General features: G+C 40.9%; 2 protein-coding genes across 2 annotated transcripts; both read left to right on the forward strand.

Moving 5' to 3' along the window:
* The first annotated feature begins 631 nt into the window (after window positions 1-631).
* Cyp313b1 (Cytochrome P450 313b1) lies at window positions 632-5,298 on the forward strand. Its single transcript, XM_018018437.2, has 7 exons — window positions 632-1,790; window positions 1,847-2,044; window positions 2,242-2,433; window positions 2,489-2,558; window positions 3,567-3,693; window positions 3,791-4,006; window positions 4,643-5,298. The coding sequence occupies exons 1-7, from the start codon at window positions 1,637-1,639 to the stop codon at window positions 5,228-5,230; spliced, it is 1,545 nt and encodes a 514-aa protein (XP_017873926.1). The 5' UTR covers window positions 632-1,636; the 3' UTR covers window positions 5,231-5,298.
* Window positions 5,299-11,883: 6,585 nt separating this feature from the next.
* Or85e (Odorant receptor 85e) lies at window positions 11,884-14,152 on the forward strand. The gene is made up of 3 exons (XM_018001705.2): window positions 11,884-13,314; window positions 13,370-13,916; window positions 13,981-14,152. The coding sequence occupies exons 1-3, from the start codon at window positions 12,524-12,526 to the stop codon at window positions 14,053-14,055; spliced, it is 1,413 nt and encodes a 470-aa protein (XP_017857194.1). The 5' UTR covers window positions 11,884-12,523; the 3' UTR covers window positions 14,056-14,152.
* Window positions 14,153-18,747: the final 4,595 nt, after the last annotated feature.

The raw sequence follows: 18,747 nt of genomic DNA on the forward strand, positions 1-18,747 counted from the left end.
TTCGCATACAATTTTTAAACATACTCAGCTTATCCTCAAGAGTCAGCTCAAACTGTGCTGTCTGCCTAGGAATTAAGCGAAGCTCGATATATGATATATCATATATATATATGTATTCTATATATATATTTACAGTATGCATCCTAGAGGACGGAGATGGGCTAAAACTTATTAAATGGGTCTCTACTGAACCCCAATCAGAGCTATTGCACTAAGTTTAGGCAAAGCAACTAACTAACTATACAAAAATAACCAGCTTATAATTCTCTCCACTCGAGTCGAGACAAATCCAAATAAAGTGAAAACAAAACACCACAAGAGAAATTAAACATTAATAAAGTAATTAACAATAATTAATACTAATTATGGAATGAGTACACGTGCACGCACGGAAAACAAATTATGTTGTTAAATTTAACTCGAAGAATTTGTATAAAGCAACAAATGGAATAGTGAATAAATAATATATTTGAAAACTCTAAACTCTAATTGCGAGCCGCGCCTTTTTAATGTAGCTGACACCCATTCTTAAAATAGATAATGTCGAACCATTAATTAAACAATTAGTCAAGTCAAAACCAGCTCATAGCATGCAATGCTCTTTGAATTGCTGATGCCCTACAACTAGTGTCAATGGGGTGTATTGGCTTTGTTGGTAAGCTATGTAAGCTCTGATTAAGATAGACAGATATACATATTTTATAAAACTATCTTTATATATATATTTATTATAGAACTATATATTTTAGAAAATTCTGCAATTTTTTTAAATTTATTAGACCTTTTCTTTATTAGAGAATTTTTATTAATTTAAAATTTGTTAAATTTTTTTTTTTTTTAATCTTTGGTTAAGTCTTTAGAAATATTTTTCAGAGAATTGAACAAATAACGAACGGAAATCGTGTTTGCTGTTTGAATACTTTTGACTACGACTGTCTATGCGCCAAAAACACATAAACATACATATATCTTGATATATATTTCATACAGTTTTGCGAGGGTAGTATAAGAAGTGGCCAACCTTTAAAACTTATTTATTATTAAATTCAATTAATTGATTTGATTTCAATTATTTTATTAGGGTCGATAACTTCTTAGAGTCCTCTCTGGCCTCAAATATATTGACGTGGAAATCAAACTCTCTAAATTTAGCTTGGAGTTGACTTATTATAAATATCGCTTATCCAAGTATATCTAAATTCACTATTTTAAAATCTCTACCAATCAATTATGGACTATCTGAAGATCTGTTTAGTTACATTCACTTTTAACATTTGCTTATGAGACATTTCGTGTTGTATTCTCGAGCCCAAGACAGAATAGTTTCGGTTGTCATGTTTTACCGGTTTGTGGAGTGCCCATGGCATATTATCGACTGGATGTACGCGACCCGCATAGCAATTTATCCATTTGCGTAGAGCCCGGCACGTGGTGGGCATAGATATCGGCGCATTAGAGAGCCCAAGTGCGTAATCTTTTCGACTACATATACAAATCTCAATGGGCCGAGCTGCCATAGGCCCGGGGTCTCAGTATTACTTGGAGCGTCTTACGCTTAACATATTTTTTATTTGATTCAATTCAATTCAATTCGATACGACTCGACCCGATTGCTGGCTCTTGGCAGTTCAACGACATGCTGGCCTGCATCATTCTGGTCAGCTGGCTGGCTTTGTTGTGGCTCTATTTTCTGTGGAGTCGCAGACGCTACTACAAGGCGGCCTGGCAGCTGCCTGGGCCTGTGGGCTGGCCCTTCATTGGCATGGGCCTGCAAATGATGAATCCGCAGAGTAAGTGACTCTAGATCTCTATCTGGGAGTTGCAATTAATTATAGTTTGCCTGCAGCCTTTCTGCAGTACATGGATGAACTTTCGCATAAGTATAAGGCGCCCTTCATCTCCTGGATGGGCACCAATTGTTTTCTCTATGTCAACGACCCACAGACCGTGGAGCAAATCTTTAATTCGACGCACTGCACCAACAAGGGTGATTTCTATCGCTTCATGAGCTCGGCCATTGGCGACGGACTCTTCACATCCAGCTGTGAGTACACTGCAAAAAACTGAAGAGCAATGGAAGTTACAAGAAATTTCCAGATACGTTTAATCTTAAAGAATATAAGCAGATTATAGAAACATTTCAAAATCAGTTCTGTAATACTTAAATTAACTTCGATTCCATCTTGAATTTACATACTTTATGTTAAATTTATTATAGTGCATCTGTATTCTGATTCGCAGCTCCACGCTGGCAGAAACATCGTCGACTTATCAACCCCGCCTTTGGTCGTCAGATCTTATCCAATTTTTTGCCCATTTTTAATGCCGAGGCGGATGTATTGCTCGAGAAACTGGATGTGGAGGGTGTGCAGCGGGGCAAAAGTCTCGAGATCTATGAAATACTTAAGAAAATTGTATTGGAGGCTGCGTGTCGTAAGTATAAGTGAAGCTATCTGTAATACAAGAGATTGACTTTACTTTGAAACAGAGACAACAATGGGCAAGAGAATGAATTTTCAGCACGATGGTTCCAAGGCCATCTTTGAGGCGTATAGTGGGTGAGTAAATAAAAAAAAAGACTTAAAAACTGAATAGAATCAGTTATGAGCTATATATATATATATGCTATTGAAAGAGGCTAAAATGAGGTCTTCTATAAATAGGAATGTGTGGGAGGGATTTTTATATGGACTGCATATATAATATATATTTCCCTTACTGTGTCTATGATTGATATGCACAAGCTGCATATATAAATAAATCTGTATGTATTGTATAAATGAGTTCGATAAAATAATATAGAATTTTATGAAATAGATAGGCAACAGCACTATTCATACAGAAGGACGTGCCTCCTCTATCTAAATTGCTGTTAAAGAAAATACGATATCAACACCATTCTATTTACGCATTAATATATAAAGAAATGAAGATATTCGAGCCTATGCCCGTTTCTATATGAGCTTAACTACTTAATTCAGTGCACAAACTAAGCACGTACTTTATAAGCCTCTTATTCAAGCCATACGCTCGATTGCTTTTGAAAACTCTTTCACAGACTGTGAGTTCTTTAGCTAGTGGTTTGTTTTTGCCAGAGATATTATCTGGTGCTGGAGCGCTCTGCTGCCTTGTTTTTGCCTATTAGCTAATTACAATCTTTGAGCATCGCTAGCCATTCAGCCATGGCTAATACCTTGCGACATGAGTTGGCGTTCTCTCTACGTTTCCGCTGCGGTTCGCTGGTGGGAGTATTCTAATTCACCCTCAGCTACACTTGGAGAAAACTTTCGGTCTTTATTTTAACCTTGAAAATTTCTTGCTATCAAAGCTCTTCTTAGAAAATTCGAAAAACTGAATAACAAATCTAAAGTTAAATGAAGCCTATGATTTTTCCAAAAATAGCTTAGGCCTCCTGTAAGTACAGTTAGAAGAGAACAGGACATTAGAAATTCATGTATTCAATTTTCAAATTCGATTTAATTTTATTTAAATTTCCTTGATGACTGCTGATTTCACCAAGTGTAGCTTAACTTCTAACACTCTGCATCCCTCTGCTTTGCTTGCAGGATTACGGAGGTGTGTGTGAAGCGCATGCTGTCCCCCTGGCTCTATCCGGAGCTCATCTATCGATGGTCGCGACTTTTTGACCGGCAACAGAAGGTCGTTGGCGTGCTGTTTGGCTTTGTGGAGCAGGTATGTTAGTGGGCGTGGCCCAGAATCTGACCGCCTTCCACTCGCTTGCTGCCTGCTCATGACTTGCTTTTCCTTGGTGTTTCGTCAAACGCCACAGCTGCTGCAGCCAGCTGTATCTGTTGTGGGCGTGGAAGACTCTGATGCTAACAAGCAGCTGGAGGAGGAACAGCATCAGCATCAACGACAGCAACAGCAGCAGCGTCGCATCAAGTCCAAGTCGATATTCATTGAACAGGTGCGGGAGCACGTGGAACGAGGCCAGCAAATGAGCTGGCAGGACGTGCGGGACGAGGCAAATGTAATTATTGCGGCGGTGAGTAGCGTCTATAATACATATGAAGCCAATTATGTGGATGATATGCATGGTATTGACGTTAGCTAGGGAATGAGTATTACTAGCATTGCTTTAAAGGGGAATACACAGTGTTATTAAAGTCTGTACTGCGTGAGTTAAGGACGTATTTTCCTTGGGGTCACATTGAATTACAATTCACTATGAAACTGGGCAGAATGTTTATCAGCTCATGCAATCAGTTAGTAAAAAGTTTAAATTGGCTGATGTGAGTATGGGTGATAATTTAAGACAGGCAGAAAAGGGTAGAGGCTCTCTGTTAATGTATTAATGAGTCCCTCTGATGATCAATTAATCAATTATTTAAAGATCAGTTATACAAATCTAGTATAAGAATATTCAGACTGCAGTCTATAGATATTGAATCAATTAAAGAGGTTATGGTTATCTATCAGTTGATCTAGCAATCCAGGAGTTCAATAAATCAATTACTGGGGAATTATGTATATTTCATACTGTCATTCATCATTCAATATTCAGAGTTGTGGATTGCACATCAACAAATCAGTCAGTCACTCAATCAAGCAGCTAAGGATTAATCAGCCAATCACTCAATCATAGCAATAAGATTAAGTCTTATCATGTTTACTGCGATAGACATTCGAGACTACCTCGACGGCCTTGTACTTCACCATTCTCTGCCTGGCTATGCATCCGGAGTATCAGGAGAAGCTGCACGACGAACTTTGCGCCGAGTTGCCGGAACACGGTGACATTAGCATAGAGCAGCTGGAGCGACTGAGCTACACCGAGATGGCCATTAACGAGTCCATGCGTCTGTTTGCGCCCGTGCCCATGGTGCTGCGACGAGCTGGCCAGGACTTGGAGCTGCGGCGTGACGATGGCGTCTACCTCATACCGAGCGGAACACAGATCGGCATCGACATCTACAATATGCAGCGAGATGTGCGCGTTTGGGGTCCCCTGGCCACAACCTACAATCCGGAGGCGCACTTCGGCCCCGATGCGCCCACACGGCACGCCTTCGCCTTTGTGCCGTTCACCAAGGGACTGCGCATGTGCATCGGCTATCGCTACGCGCTGCTGCTGATGAAGCTGCTGCTGGCCAAGATCTTTCGCTGTTATCGCATTAGCACGGCTGCCCGGCTGGAGCAGTTGCTGGTCAAGGGCAACATCTCACTGAAACTCAAGGAGTATCCGCTGTGCCGCGTGGAGCGTCGGTAATGCATGTCCTCTGCCCTTTATAAGTGCTGCGCAATCTTCCAATTAAAAATGTAATTTTTGTTTGTAAATTGTTTATGCAATTTATTCCAAACTTGTGCAATAATTGAATTATGCTAAGGGCTTCGTTAACTGGAAATTGCCTCCATCAGCTGCAGCGACTTTTGCTTCTGTTCCTGCCACTGGCACTGTTGCCCCTCTAACGGTTCATGGCCAGTTATGGCTAGCATCCGCCACGTTGCGTATACGTAACGCAATTGCTTTAATTGCATTGAACTCGACAAAACTCTGATGCAGAGAAAATGCTCCTCCTGCTGCAACTAATCAGAAAACTGGGCAACTATATATGTATATACATATATACACATATATGTAGTTAACAGGTGCTGCTACAAAACAATTTTCCGTTTTCTATTAGCAAGACATCCATACGGCTTCATTACAGATATTGATGTGCGTGTGTGTATGCATGTATTTTATACATATGCGTGTAATTTACATATGTGTGTGTATATACTGAAGTAGTGAGTGCCTAAAAGCATCATTTGCGCTTCCACACCCGAGCCCGAGCATCATTTCAATATTTTACACAACATTTGCGATCCGTTTAGCATATCTCTGAACCACTTTGCATTTGCACGCTTTATGAATTTTTATTTTAATTTTTTTTTTTTGCGTGTTAAGGGCATGATAATATTTTGATTAAATTGTTTGACAAATATCCATAAATGTTAACAGAGAGAGAGAATGACAAAATTATATAAGGACTATATTTCGCAATTGAAAAATATGAAATGAATTTTCTTTGAAATAGGAAAGCTAATTTATTTTCCTTTCATAGCGGCATTCAATCATTCAGTTTTACTTTTCTTGGCTTGACGTCTGCTAAATGAATAAATTGCCACTGTTGCCGCACTCGTTGCCATTTTGTGCAGTGAAATATGCATAATTCAATGCCTGCCCCCAGTCCACGGTCCAGCCCCGAAATCCCCCTCGACAGGATTCGTCTGCATTCGATGCCTGCCGGAAGCCGTACAACGGGCCAAGCACAAGAAAAGTACGGGGAAAATATGAAATATGCTAGGATGGGCTCGTTAACGCTTCAGAACACAGCTCACATTGTGATGGGCGGGCCGTGCGGGCCGCGGGTGGTTTGTGGGCGTGGCTCTTGAGTAATCACAACATTAATCTAATACGCGTGTTTAGTGCGGCCAGCGGGCATTCAACTTAATAATAGCTTTTGAGCGCTTTGCAATAAGTAATTAAATCATTTCCAACAAATCAAACCAGACAAAGACTTCTCAACTCGGATACTTGGCAAACACACAGTGTGGAGCATGGGGCATGTAGCATCGAGGATGGCAAGACCCTTCGCTTTCGTCCTGTTTCGGCTGAGTTCTGTTCTGGCTTATTATTAATGAACAAAAGTTTTGCAAGTTTTCAATTAGTTATGCGCCAGGGCTAACGTCGCGACGCGCCAGCTTCGCCTCCACTTGGTCATAAAATATTTAGCAGATATCCTTAATTGACTAGCAAATGACCTATTTGTATAACAAGGATTGCTAAGGGCTAAAACTTTAATTCCTGCTACTTGGCCGACGCGCAGATAGACCATATGCCGGATTAATCAATTGGGCTCAGGCTTAATAGCCCAATGGCAAGGACACGTTATGTAAATAAAACCAAGCACCTGCGCTAAAGGCCCGTTTAAATAAAGTTTTTGTATGCGCAGGGATTAAATGCAATTTTAATGAGCAAACTTTTCAAGTTCCCACCGAAAATCATAGCACAACTTTTTAGATATTCGCAAATATTATTAAAGGCCGTCAGATTTCGTTGGAATAATTAAATGCGAATTATATTTTTAGATTTGATATACATACATATGTAGTTTTTGTTTCCTAACATGGTTTTGTGCTAACAAATCTTTGAGTTATGGGAAATATGTATTAGCTGTATTAGAAAAACAGTTTATTAATTTCAAATTTATATTCTAAATAATATTTATAGGAAGTAATTCGTTTATTGACTAATATTTTAGAAGTGAATACTTAATATACATTATCGGTTGACATTATAATTATCTGTGGTATTTAAAAAATTACCTCGCCTTTTATTTTTAATATTTATATACTAAGAAATTGGCCAATACAGTGATATTTTTGGTATTTGTAGTTGAACTGACAGTTGGTTGCACGATCTTTCTCCTTTCACCTATCTGGTCACATTAATTATTGCCTCAAAGCTTTTAAATATAAATACCAAACCATTGCCCAATACAGTGATATTTTTACAGAGTTGAGGGAATATTTAATTAAAGCTTAACAGTCAACCAATACACACACACACATATACATACGACTTGCAATTATTTTCTTCCCGAAGTGTTTGTGTGTGTGTGTTAATTACAGTTAAACATTTAGCAGGGCAGCCCGCATGTGCGTTAACTGCGGACAAGAAATAAACAAGACCAATGCGTATACCGCTTAAGCCATGAGGGTAAACCGCATTAACACACGCACATGCACACGCACACGTACTCACATACAATAACAATTGATGCTGGTTTAAGTCGCTGCAATCGTGAGCCTAATTAAGTTTGCTTGTATTTTTACGAGATACAGCCGCAAGAAAAATAAAATAACAGAAATCCTTACCAAATAAAATACTTAACGAATGGCAAAACCGCTGGGCTCATCAATGTGTGTTAATGCTAATTGTTATTGTAGTTTGATGTGCATTTTGCAGTAACTGCAAATATACATGTGTGTATGAGTGTGTGTGTGTGTGTGTGTGGGTTTGTGTGTTGTGTACGTGTGTTTATTGGGTAACAAACTTAAAGTGGCTGTCACTTTACCTCAAATTGAATTTGGTGATGTGTGAGGGCGTTGCCAGACAGTTTCAATCGCTTAACTCAATTTGGCGCCTCAAGAAGTTTTTGTGGGACTAACCCGGCACTTGGAAAACAGTATACGAGGGCATCAATTCGAACTATTTTCGTGCATGGCCTTCAACCGAAATCAGTGCAAAAATATTTAGCAAAATCGCATTAGAAAGTTAACGAAAGGCTGGCGAAAAGCGCAAATTTGTCAAAAACTTTTATTAGGGTTAGTTGAGTTAAGTTCTAAAAGTCCGAAAGTTGAGTTTGAGCAAAGAAATGTTAGAACTTAGAGAGAAAAGCGATGTAAATCGTTTTATTTCGAAAAAAAAAAAAAACAAGTTTTATTTGTTTAAAATTTTAACCTTATGGATCTTAAAGTTAAGCATTTTTTACAAGAGTATGAAATAATTCAAAATTCTTTGTTTGGCTCTAGTTATTTATGTCTTAAGTAAATCAAAAGGATATTTGCCAGGCAAGTGTGGCCCTGCCCTTGAGTTAGTAAAGTTTTTGATAGAAATTAAATTGCGTTTTATCCCATTTTCGCTGTCATAATGTCACCTTTAAGCTTTTTGTTTTCTATTACTATTATTTTCCTTTTTTTATGACAAATTGTTTTTTACAGCAGCTTAAACTGAAAAAAAGAATGGAAACTTTTAGATATTGTCGAGTAGAGGAAATGCGAACTATAAACTACGCAGTGGGCGTAGCTGGGTTGAGAGGTGAAGTATCGAGGCATCGAACAAAGTTTAAACAAAAACAAGCAGGGCGTTGCTGTCAACTGGCATGGGTTTCACGGGAAGTGGGGGCGGACTTAAAAGGGCAGCCAGAGCTGACACTTCATTGCGATCTCTCGCGTTTTGTCCCGTGTCAGATGGCAAACTTTTTGCAGCGCGGCCGTCGCCTGCGGCTGCCGCATCGCATAAATTAGCGAACATGAGGCGAGGCGCGTGACTGTTGCCTCTGACTGCTGAACAACCCCTTCCACCAGCGTAAATCCACTCGTCCACATCGTCGTCTCCCCCCCCCCCCCCCCCCCCCCCCATCCACACGCCTTTCCCCCAGGCTACACACGCATACAAATGACTTACTGATTGACTCGCTGCGCAGACTGTTGTGACCACGCGCTCGGTGCAAATTAGCCGTGTTCGTGTGGTCGAACGGGTCCAATGTGAAAGCCATTGGCACTGCAGCCAGCAACCCAGCTACCCTGGGCCCTTCGTCTAGCTCAGCTTCATTTGCAATTAAAGGCTAGCCAGTGTTTGGCCGAAAATGGCCGGCGCAATTAATTAAAAACTTTGCTGCAAAAGGTGCAAGGCCATCAGCTGTGTGAGGCGCGGCGGGGCTTTTCACTTTGATGAATAAAGCTCTAAAAATATTTTTGCAGCTGGCAATAAATACAATGCAACAGCTTTTCTCTGTCTCTCTCTCTCCTTCTCTCTCTCACACTACCTCTCTACATTGTATCGCCTTCTCTCTCTCTTTTGCTATATGTGCATGTAAATTTCAATTGCGCATACGGCAGGTGGGCTAGCGGCAATAATTTCACAGGAATTCTCGACAATAATTTGAGTGAAAAATTGATTTTCCTATGATATATAATAGAATTGAACCGAATTCTTCTAGCAGTAGCTTTAAAAGAAATTATTACTTTTATTTTGTATAATACGCACTTTTAAATTGCGTATACGACGTGCTGGTCAGCGGCAAATAAACTTTCAAAGACTCGAACAATGGAAATTCCTCGGATAGCTCAGCTTTAGCTGTTAAGTGTTCTATTTTGTATTGCTGTTGCCGTATAGAGGAGCGCGCAACAAAGTATAAATTTTGGGTTTGAGCACAAATGTAAACTAATTGAATTTTTGTTCGCCTACGCACGACACGAACACTGAATTCATTCACGAAATTGTTGCACACTTTTGCGATAATGAGGCATGAAAAGCATCAGCTACAGCAGCAGCAGATGAAGCGACTGGCCGCGTTTCACAACGTCTGCTTTAGAGCTACTTGGCCAAATTGTTGCCGGGCTGTAAAAAAGTTTACAGCGAACGCGTCAGTCAGCCCAACTTGGACTTGAGCATACATTTTGCATGCCACTCAGCTACATGTGAAGTCTTCACTTGCGGCGCCCATTGCTGTTGCCTTTGATAAGAGTCTGGAGAGGAAGCTACAGTCTACCTGCTGTGATTTATTCAATCAACTTGTGCGTCGCACCAACAGCTCAAGTTCCTTTTATTATTTAGACATCTTTTGTGCTGCTGTGCTGGGTGCTGCTTCTGCAGTTGCTTCGTCTGCTGCTGTTGCCTTATGCGAATTTAATGTCATATGGCTGCCTAAGAAGAAAACGTTGCTGCCACATTTAATCTGCATAATTTTTATGATACAACAACAACAACAACAGCAACAGCAACGACAACGCCAGTGACAACGACAACAATTGCGGCAATTTCTATGCCGACGGCACACGTGTCGTATACACAATATGCCAAGCGCTTCGCATATTATGTTGCATACTTCAGGGGTCTGATTTATTTAATTGCCCGCGGCACACGAGCCGCGAGTAATGAAAACAGAAATTGCCAATGATTTCTTTAATGAGCGACAGGCAAATTTATTGCCTAACAACATTGTTGACAAATCTCAATAAATAATAACAATTGTTGATAATTGATTCCCATCAGCGCAGCTGTTACTGGCTTCTGCCTCAGCTAATCCAGTTGTTTCATTTGGCATTGGGCTGTCTCGGTTATGCAGAGTCGTTTCTGTGTTATCTATGAATCAGGTGAGTGAATGCACTTTTATTTTGCCATCACATTGCCCTTAATATATGCATAAAGGATTAGCTCTGGCCTTAACTTTTGGCATTTGCGGTTTTTCGCTCGGTTTGGTGTTAAATGGAATAAACTCAAATTAAATGCCCGTCATGTTCAACTGTTGTTAATCCATAAAATATTTGTAACGCGCTCGTTGCAATCAATTTAATTGACAGCCGTGCTGCAACAGTTGTAACTTTCTATACGATTTTCGCACGACAACAGGTGCAACAAGTCAGGCATTTAATATGCTAATTGCCTGCTCAATATGGAAGCCATTGTCATTGTCGCAGGTGCCCCTGACGTCAACAAAAACTGGCTTCGTCTTTACTCTTCCGTCCCCCCTCCCCATTGCATAGCTAATTGCCATCGCTCAAGCACTTTAATAGCTCACTCAGCAAAATCAACTTGGGGAATATATAAAAATAAAACTGAACCGGAAATCAGTTCGAGGCTTCGTAGTTTGAGCTGTCTCTTAGGTATGCATAACTAACAGTACATATGCATATACATTTAGTTTATTGCTGGTTTCCACACATCTATATGATGATTACCTCTGCCTGGTATTCTAAAAAAAAACCTGTTTTTCTTTTTTTGTATTTTATTTTGAATCCATTGTAAATGGCAAATCATAGATGTAATGGTTTTATTGATGTGTAAGTATTAGGCATAAGGAGGCGTGGCAAGGCCGTGTGCTACGCCCTGTCGTCCGGCATCTCAGGATCTCAGGACCTATAAGCGCTAGAGACTTCAAATTTTTTATAAGTTTATGTAAATCACGCGTATATCGATTTCGTTTACCTTAAGCGATAACTATTTTTGGTTTAGTGTTATCGATTAAAAACCCTTTAAAAATCATTTATATAGATTCACGTTATATTACATAATTCATACCCTAAAAATTTTATAAAAATAAAAGAAAATAAAATAACTATATTATTAAATATTATAGTCTTATGGCTTATCAGATATATGAATAACATTATCACATTCTGAATATTTGATGATGAAAGTCCATTAAAAGGAAAAATTATTGAATAATAAGATGGGATAGCTCTTAACAACGACTTAATTAAATAATTGTAAACCCGAATATCGTATAGTTGTATTGGTTTCACTTTCATCGTACTAGCATTCAAGGGAAACTATTCAAAATATTTGTAATATTTCAATTTATAAAGCTAAGATCGAAATACATATGTAGTTATTCGCATACATATATCCATTTCAATTCAACTGGATATCATGGATATATACTTATGTTTACTCTATGGTAACAGAGAAATCTCCCCCAGCTTAATTTACAGAATACCTATAGACGTTTTTACCGGTCTACGAAGACAAAGTCATTAAGGAACAGCTCTTTGACTGCGACTATTTAGTGAACTTCAGGCGGGTAATTAAACATTTTCCAAAACTTAGCGCCTGGCCACGCCCACCAATAACAATTAGGACTCGCAAAGCGCGACACTTGGCTGAAAACTTTTAAAAGCTCATTAATGCATAAATTAGGCTTCTCCCACCGCCCATTCGATGTCCTTTTTTTCGTTTAAATAGCTGTGAGCCACACAGAGATGAGCAGTTGACTAGCAAAGAGCTGAGGGCATGGCGAGTCTGCAGTTCCACGGCGGCACCGATGAGAATGTCGGCTATGCCGCGAGGGATGTGGACGTGCCACGGGTGACACAGCTGTTCGGAGTCCACCTGAAGATCCAATGGGCCATTGGAATGATGCCGGTGCCGTCGCTGCCAGCCTGGGTGCCCGACTGGCTGCAATCTCTGCTGCGGCTGTTCACCGTCGGGCATTGCCTGCTGGTGCTGTTCATATCACTGCATCTGGGCGTGCTGTTCTGTAAGACGACGCTGGATGCGATGCCCACGGGCAAGCTGGAGGACATCACCGATGCGCTGACCATGACCATCATCTACTTCTTCACGGCGTATGCCACCAGCTATTGGTGCCTGCGCTCCGAGCGCATGCTGAGATTTCTCTCGCACATCAATCACGAATATCGACATCATTCGCTCGCCGGCGTCAGCTTTGTCAACATGCATTCCTCTTATCGCTGGTTTCGCAGCTTCACCTTGGTTTGGCTCGCCGCCTGCATGGTCGGGACCATCTCCTGGGGCATGACGCCCTTGGTGCTGCGAAATCGGACGCTGCCGCTGCACTGCTGGTATCCCTTCGATGCCATGGATGAGCGCTTCTACTCGCTGGTGTATGCCACGCAGCTCTATGGCCAGATCATTGTGGGCGCCGTGTTCGCCTATGGCGGCTTTATGTTTGTCACCATCTCCTTCCTGCTGCTCGGCCAGTTCGACGTGCTCTACTGCAGTCTCAAGAATCTGGATGCACACGCTCGGCTCCTTGCAGGCGAGTCGCTGCAGGCTTTAAGGTAGATTTTCTCACACAATCTTACATTTATCTGCTTATGGCTCTTCCACTGCCAGTGTTGTACAGCGCGATTTGCTGCTAGATGATGCGACCAGTGAGCGTGGCCAATATGCAGTGCTGCAGGAGCATGCGACGGATTTGAACTGCTTTGAGTCGACAGGCAGGCAGCAGCCGCTCCGCTTGACGAAGGCCGCCCATGAGGCGCTGGTGGAGTGCGTGCGCCTACATCGCTTCATACTGGGCTGTGCCGCGGAGATGGAGCAGCTGTTTAGCCCGTACTGTCTGCTCAAGTCGCTGCAGATCACGCTGCAGCTGTGCCTGCTCGTCTTCGTGGGCGTGTCCGGCTCCCGGGAGGCGATGCGCGTGATCAACCAGCTGCAGTACCTGTCCCTGACCACCGTCGAGCTGCTGATGTTCACCTACTGCGGTGAGCTGCTGCGCCGGCACAGCGTTCGCGTGGTCGAGGCCTTCGGCCGTGGTGCCTGGTGGCAGCACGCGTCTGCCATGCGCCAGGACGTGCTCATCTTCCTGGTGAACAGTCATCGGGCCGTGCAGGTCACAGCTGGCAAGTTCTACGTCATGGACATAACTCGCCTCCGATTGGTGAGCATATCTGGTGACTGTCGTGAATGGACCCCATAGACTTTACAGTTTTAAATGCTTCTAGGTTATCACACAGGCCTTCAGCTTCCTGACGCTACTACAAAAGCTGGCAGCCAAAAAGACAGTCACCGGCTCGTAGGATCCTCTGTGCTTAACCCCATTGTTGGGCTCTGCTAATATTTATTTAGCTCATTAAAAACATGTCAGAGTAAAATGCAAATAATATTTACGTACGTTTCCGCCTCGCTAACGTATTTGCTTAACAATGGGCTGTGTGGGCGTGTGAGAGGTCGTCCAGATGCCAACGCGCATATACATAAATACATGTGCATGTACATATAGGCTACGCCTTGGGCCTATCTGTGATAAGAACCTCGCAGCAACTGGGCGAACAACAAGTCGAAAATTTAATGCTCTCCACAATCGAAGACTATATGACAACGAATGTTGGAAATTTCCATTTAAAGTTTCATGATTTAAGCCATTCGTATGCCTTAGCAATAATACTGGGTGAGTGAGAATAGCCAAAAGCCATTTTATTCATTTATTTTCCTTGCTCAAGTGCCATAACAAATAGGAGAATCCAGGCGAAAGCCAAAGCATTCGCAGTGTCTATCTTTAGAGCAAAGTTTTTCAGATTTGCCAACAGCCTAAAAGTCGACTTTAATTTTGCTGTTCGCGCGACTCACGTACGAAAACTTATGGAAAAGTTTTCAACTCATTTGCGCTTTGTATTTTTCATACTGTGAAAGACAGCAGCACATACGCACACACACAGGGATATACGCATATGTGAGTGTGTGTAAGTATGTGTAAGTGTGCTGGCAACACGCGTATTTATAGTGAGTCATTTGTTTCTGTTTTTGTTGCCGCCTATTTTGAGGCACTCACGTACTACCATTTTGGTGAAATACTCATTGAAAATGCGCTTGAATAGGGTATACTCTACTTAAGTTTGACTGCCACATTGAAAGATCTGAGCTGATAAAATTTGAATAGAAATTGCATTTATATCTGATTTTATTTATTAGTACAGTCGAGCCTCTATAATTTGTACCCCGCTAAATTAAAATTGCGATAAATCGAAAAAGTTCTCATCCTTTGAAATGAATTGGTTCTCGATAATTCTCGATAATTTCAATTTCTGTGTAAATCGAAAAAAAAAAAACTGATCCCCTTGCCATTTCGAATTATCAGGACATGACTGTATTTTTTTTTAATATTTACCTTAACTAAAATTAGTTAAATATCTAGCATACTTTACTATATTAATTCGAAATTTCAATTATGCCCTTTCTCTTACACGTTCTCTATCTACAGGGTATCTGCTAGCACTGCTCGTTACGCTTGGTTTTTTATTTCTGTTTTTGCCCGTCTGTTGGATTATTACCTTTTTGCTCATTGTACTTTTTGGTGTTTCGTGTCGTTTCCGGAAATACCTTTCACTTTGTCGATTTGTTCCTTTGCCAGCTAACTACCTTTATGCGTGTCTGCCAGGGAGCCAGGTACATTTATATTACATGCTATTTGATAAGCACAGTGCACAAGAGCAGCTGTAGATAAATGTGATTGCCATATTTCGCTGTCATCCATGCAGCAACGGCAGCAGCAGCAACGGCAACCAGCAGCCATGCCAACCAAGTAGCAATTGAGCTGATGTCAATAATGAGATGGAATGCTTCAACATTAAAGGCCGAGCACTTTTGCATGCAGTGCAAAGTTGCAAGCTGAGACTTTAATGGGGGCCATGGTGATTGCTTGGTAAACAAATGATCGAAGCAAAATGGGAAACTGACGGATTGAGCAATCACACCGAGTGGCCAATCACATCCGCTGCACCAAATACGCAGGGTGAACAGCATTGAATTGCTTGACTTTAATTAGTTTGTAGACCATATTTAATTTACATTGAGCAAATATACAAGGGTAGTGTATTGCCCGTTCCTAAATTCATTTCTTGTTCCACAAGGCAACAGGGCAACAAGGCTGTCTTTCATGGGGAAACACAAAATGTTTGCGGTCAGGCGCAGAAATGCGCGAAAATATGTTTATAAACTAATTTGTTTTGTTTTCCAGTTGGCCTCACTGAAAAGTTGAGTGAATGAATAACAATCTTCTGCTCGCCGTGGTTGAGGCCATTTATTTGGATAGCAAATGCCAGCTGTCTGTCAATGCTGTGGCAGCCTGGCACCCTGCCAGCCAGCCAGTCAGCCAGCCAGCCAGACAAATATCTAGGCCCGCATGGCATTTGCCATTGACGAGCCAGCGCTGCAGGCTGGGATCTTCTGTCGACAACTTTGAAGTAGTATCCGCCAAATTAAATTAACACAAAGGCATCTCGCTTCAGCATTTTGCAGTGACAGCTGGTGGCATTTTAATTGAAAGCAATCAATAAGAGCGCGCCAACTCTTCCAGCTTAGAACGAAAAATCACTGTCAGCAAAGCGTTGTAATGACAGCGCTTTCGATCACACATATCAAAATACTCGTACAACAGTCAGCAAACAATTTCATTTAATATCATTACTCGACAGAAACTTCTAATGAGCTGGGCTTTATTAACTTGAAAGCGAACAGAAATAGTCCAGCTGCCCTTAGTTATTTATAAATCAATAAGAATAATTGAGCTTTTCTAAATATCTGTCTATAGGCATATATATGTATGTATGTGGGTAGCAACTGTTACATAATCAAATAGCTAAAGTATTGATTGCTTTTATAATAATTTCTTAAATTTAATACAACAACCTACGATAATATTTTCCTTCACCCAAACTAACAATTTATTGAGTCAGTGAGGCAGGCCCACATCACATCTATTTCCATTTTCCAACACTTGCTGACCTTACACGTTGCCACCTGGTTGCATTTTGTGAATTTGATTTAGTGCACAAAGCAAGATTGATCAAGTCTAATTGAGCGTATTCAGGACTAATTTTATTATACCTTGCTCAATAATTGCTATTTGAGATGCAGGCCGCTCGCATGTTGTGCTGACAGGTTTCTTAAATAATATTCACACATGCTTTCATTGCCTCGTATTTTGCCATATAATCAAGTTAAACGAGCTCATATGCCAAGTCAAAAAGGGCTGCCTATTGCTATGCCTTTTGGCTAATTGAATTTACCTTTTACCTGTGAATATTACGTTTTCCATGTCAGCTTTAATTTGCTGGCCTAAAACTTGATGTAATATCTACTGGGCGTATCACATTTAATTGGCCAGAGCCACATGTCGTATACGTAATATGCGTATGCTTATTGCTATTGTTTGTGTGGAATGCTTTTGTCAGTTAGTCGCTGTCATAAATTGCAAATAACCAGCAGGACTGTGCCCTGCAGATGTGTACAAATACAAGCAGACTTATACACAGACACACACGCACACAGCACACAGACACAAATTGACTTTGACAATTGAAATGACTAAACAAAAGCATATATAATTTCACATCGAGTGAGCCAGGTAGCTGCAATAACTGTATACGTGTGTGTCCTGAAGGTCATTTAAGCTGAATGTCCATATGCTAAATACGATGATAGAAATACCTGCATATATATGTATGTATGTGTATACTTGTATAGGTGTGTGCTCAATCATTTGCTAAGCGCGTTGAAATGCAAGCATGTAATTTCATCAAGCCAACGGACTGCTCTGATTGCTGTTGCTCGCTTTGGGTCTCTGGGCGTTATCTGCATATTTGATTGTGATTGGCATAATGCTATTATATATGTATGTAGGTGCACCGAAGCTCAAGTCCAAGCGGCTTTGCCAGGCAACGGAATTGCATTGCTGCGGAGACACAAAATCGAATTGCCCATAAAATGTGCAACAAGCAGCTTTGGCCATAAATCAATGCAATCGGGCGCCCAACAAGGACTCGCTCACCAAGCGGACCTCCTGCAGTTGATATATGGATATCTCCTGTTTCATTTATTTTATTCTCTTTTTTTTTTTTACAAACAATAAATTGCCTCAAATGGCCAACTGCAGTCGTTGAATGCCCTGCACATTCTTCTCTCTCTCTATATATAAATAAATATCTACATATGTATAAATAATATAGAGATAAATATGCTTGACTGAAGCTTTAATTATTTTGATCTACAAGCGCTTACTCTCTATATCTCTCGCTCTCTCGCTAGCTCTGTGTCGCTCTCTCTCTTTCTTTATTCGCATATGCAGGGCATTCATTAGTCGTTCTGTTTGCAGTTTTCATCCGTTTGTTAATTAAGCGTTCTTCATGAAATTTAACCAAAAATATTTCACGCCGTTTTCTTTTGCCTGTAAACAAATATAAATAACAGTTAAGGTAGATATGTGTGTGTGTGTGTGGCTGCACACGTTGAGTACGCGAAAATTACATTACACACGCCATTTTTTATGTAAATGTATGTGTATTCATGCAGAAGTGGATCTTACACTGCAGTACGAATTGCACTGCACAACGTTGAGCTTTGTCAGCTTATGAGATTTAGCTGGAATTCAAATAGGGCTTGCCATTATAATTCCCTTGATACCTGATCCTCAAGGACCATGGCAACTGTTGGCTAATTTGTTGCTCAACTATTGTATTTGCATTCAGTTACCCAAGTGCTGTGCGCTATATTCGCAAGGAGAGCGCCTAAAAGTGCACTCCAGACTTTTTATTTTAATTTGTGGTTGTTGTTGTTGTGGGGTTGGTGGTGGTGGTGCCTGCCCTGAGGTGCAGTTGAGCACAAATTTTGAAGTTGCCTTCGCAACGCCAACAACAACAACAACAACAACATCGAGAAAACAGTGGAGAAGCGTTTATTGAAGGATATTCCACTTTATTTTCGCGTTGGGGTCA

Source organism: Drosophila arizonae, chromosome 2 (genome assembly GCF_054131065.1).
Source record: "Drosophila arizonae isolate 15081-1271.41 chromosome 2, UAZ_ARI_1.0, whole genome shotgun sequence".
Classification (NCBI taxonomy): domain Eukaryota; kingdom Metazoa; phylum Arthropoda; class Insecta; order Diptera; family Drosophilidae; genus Drosophila; species Drosophila arizonae.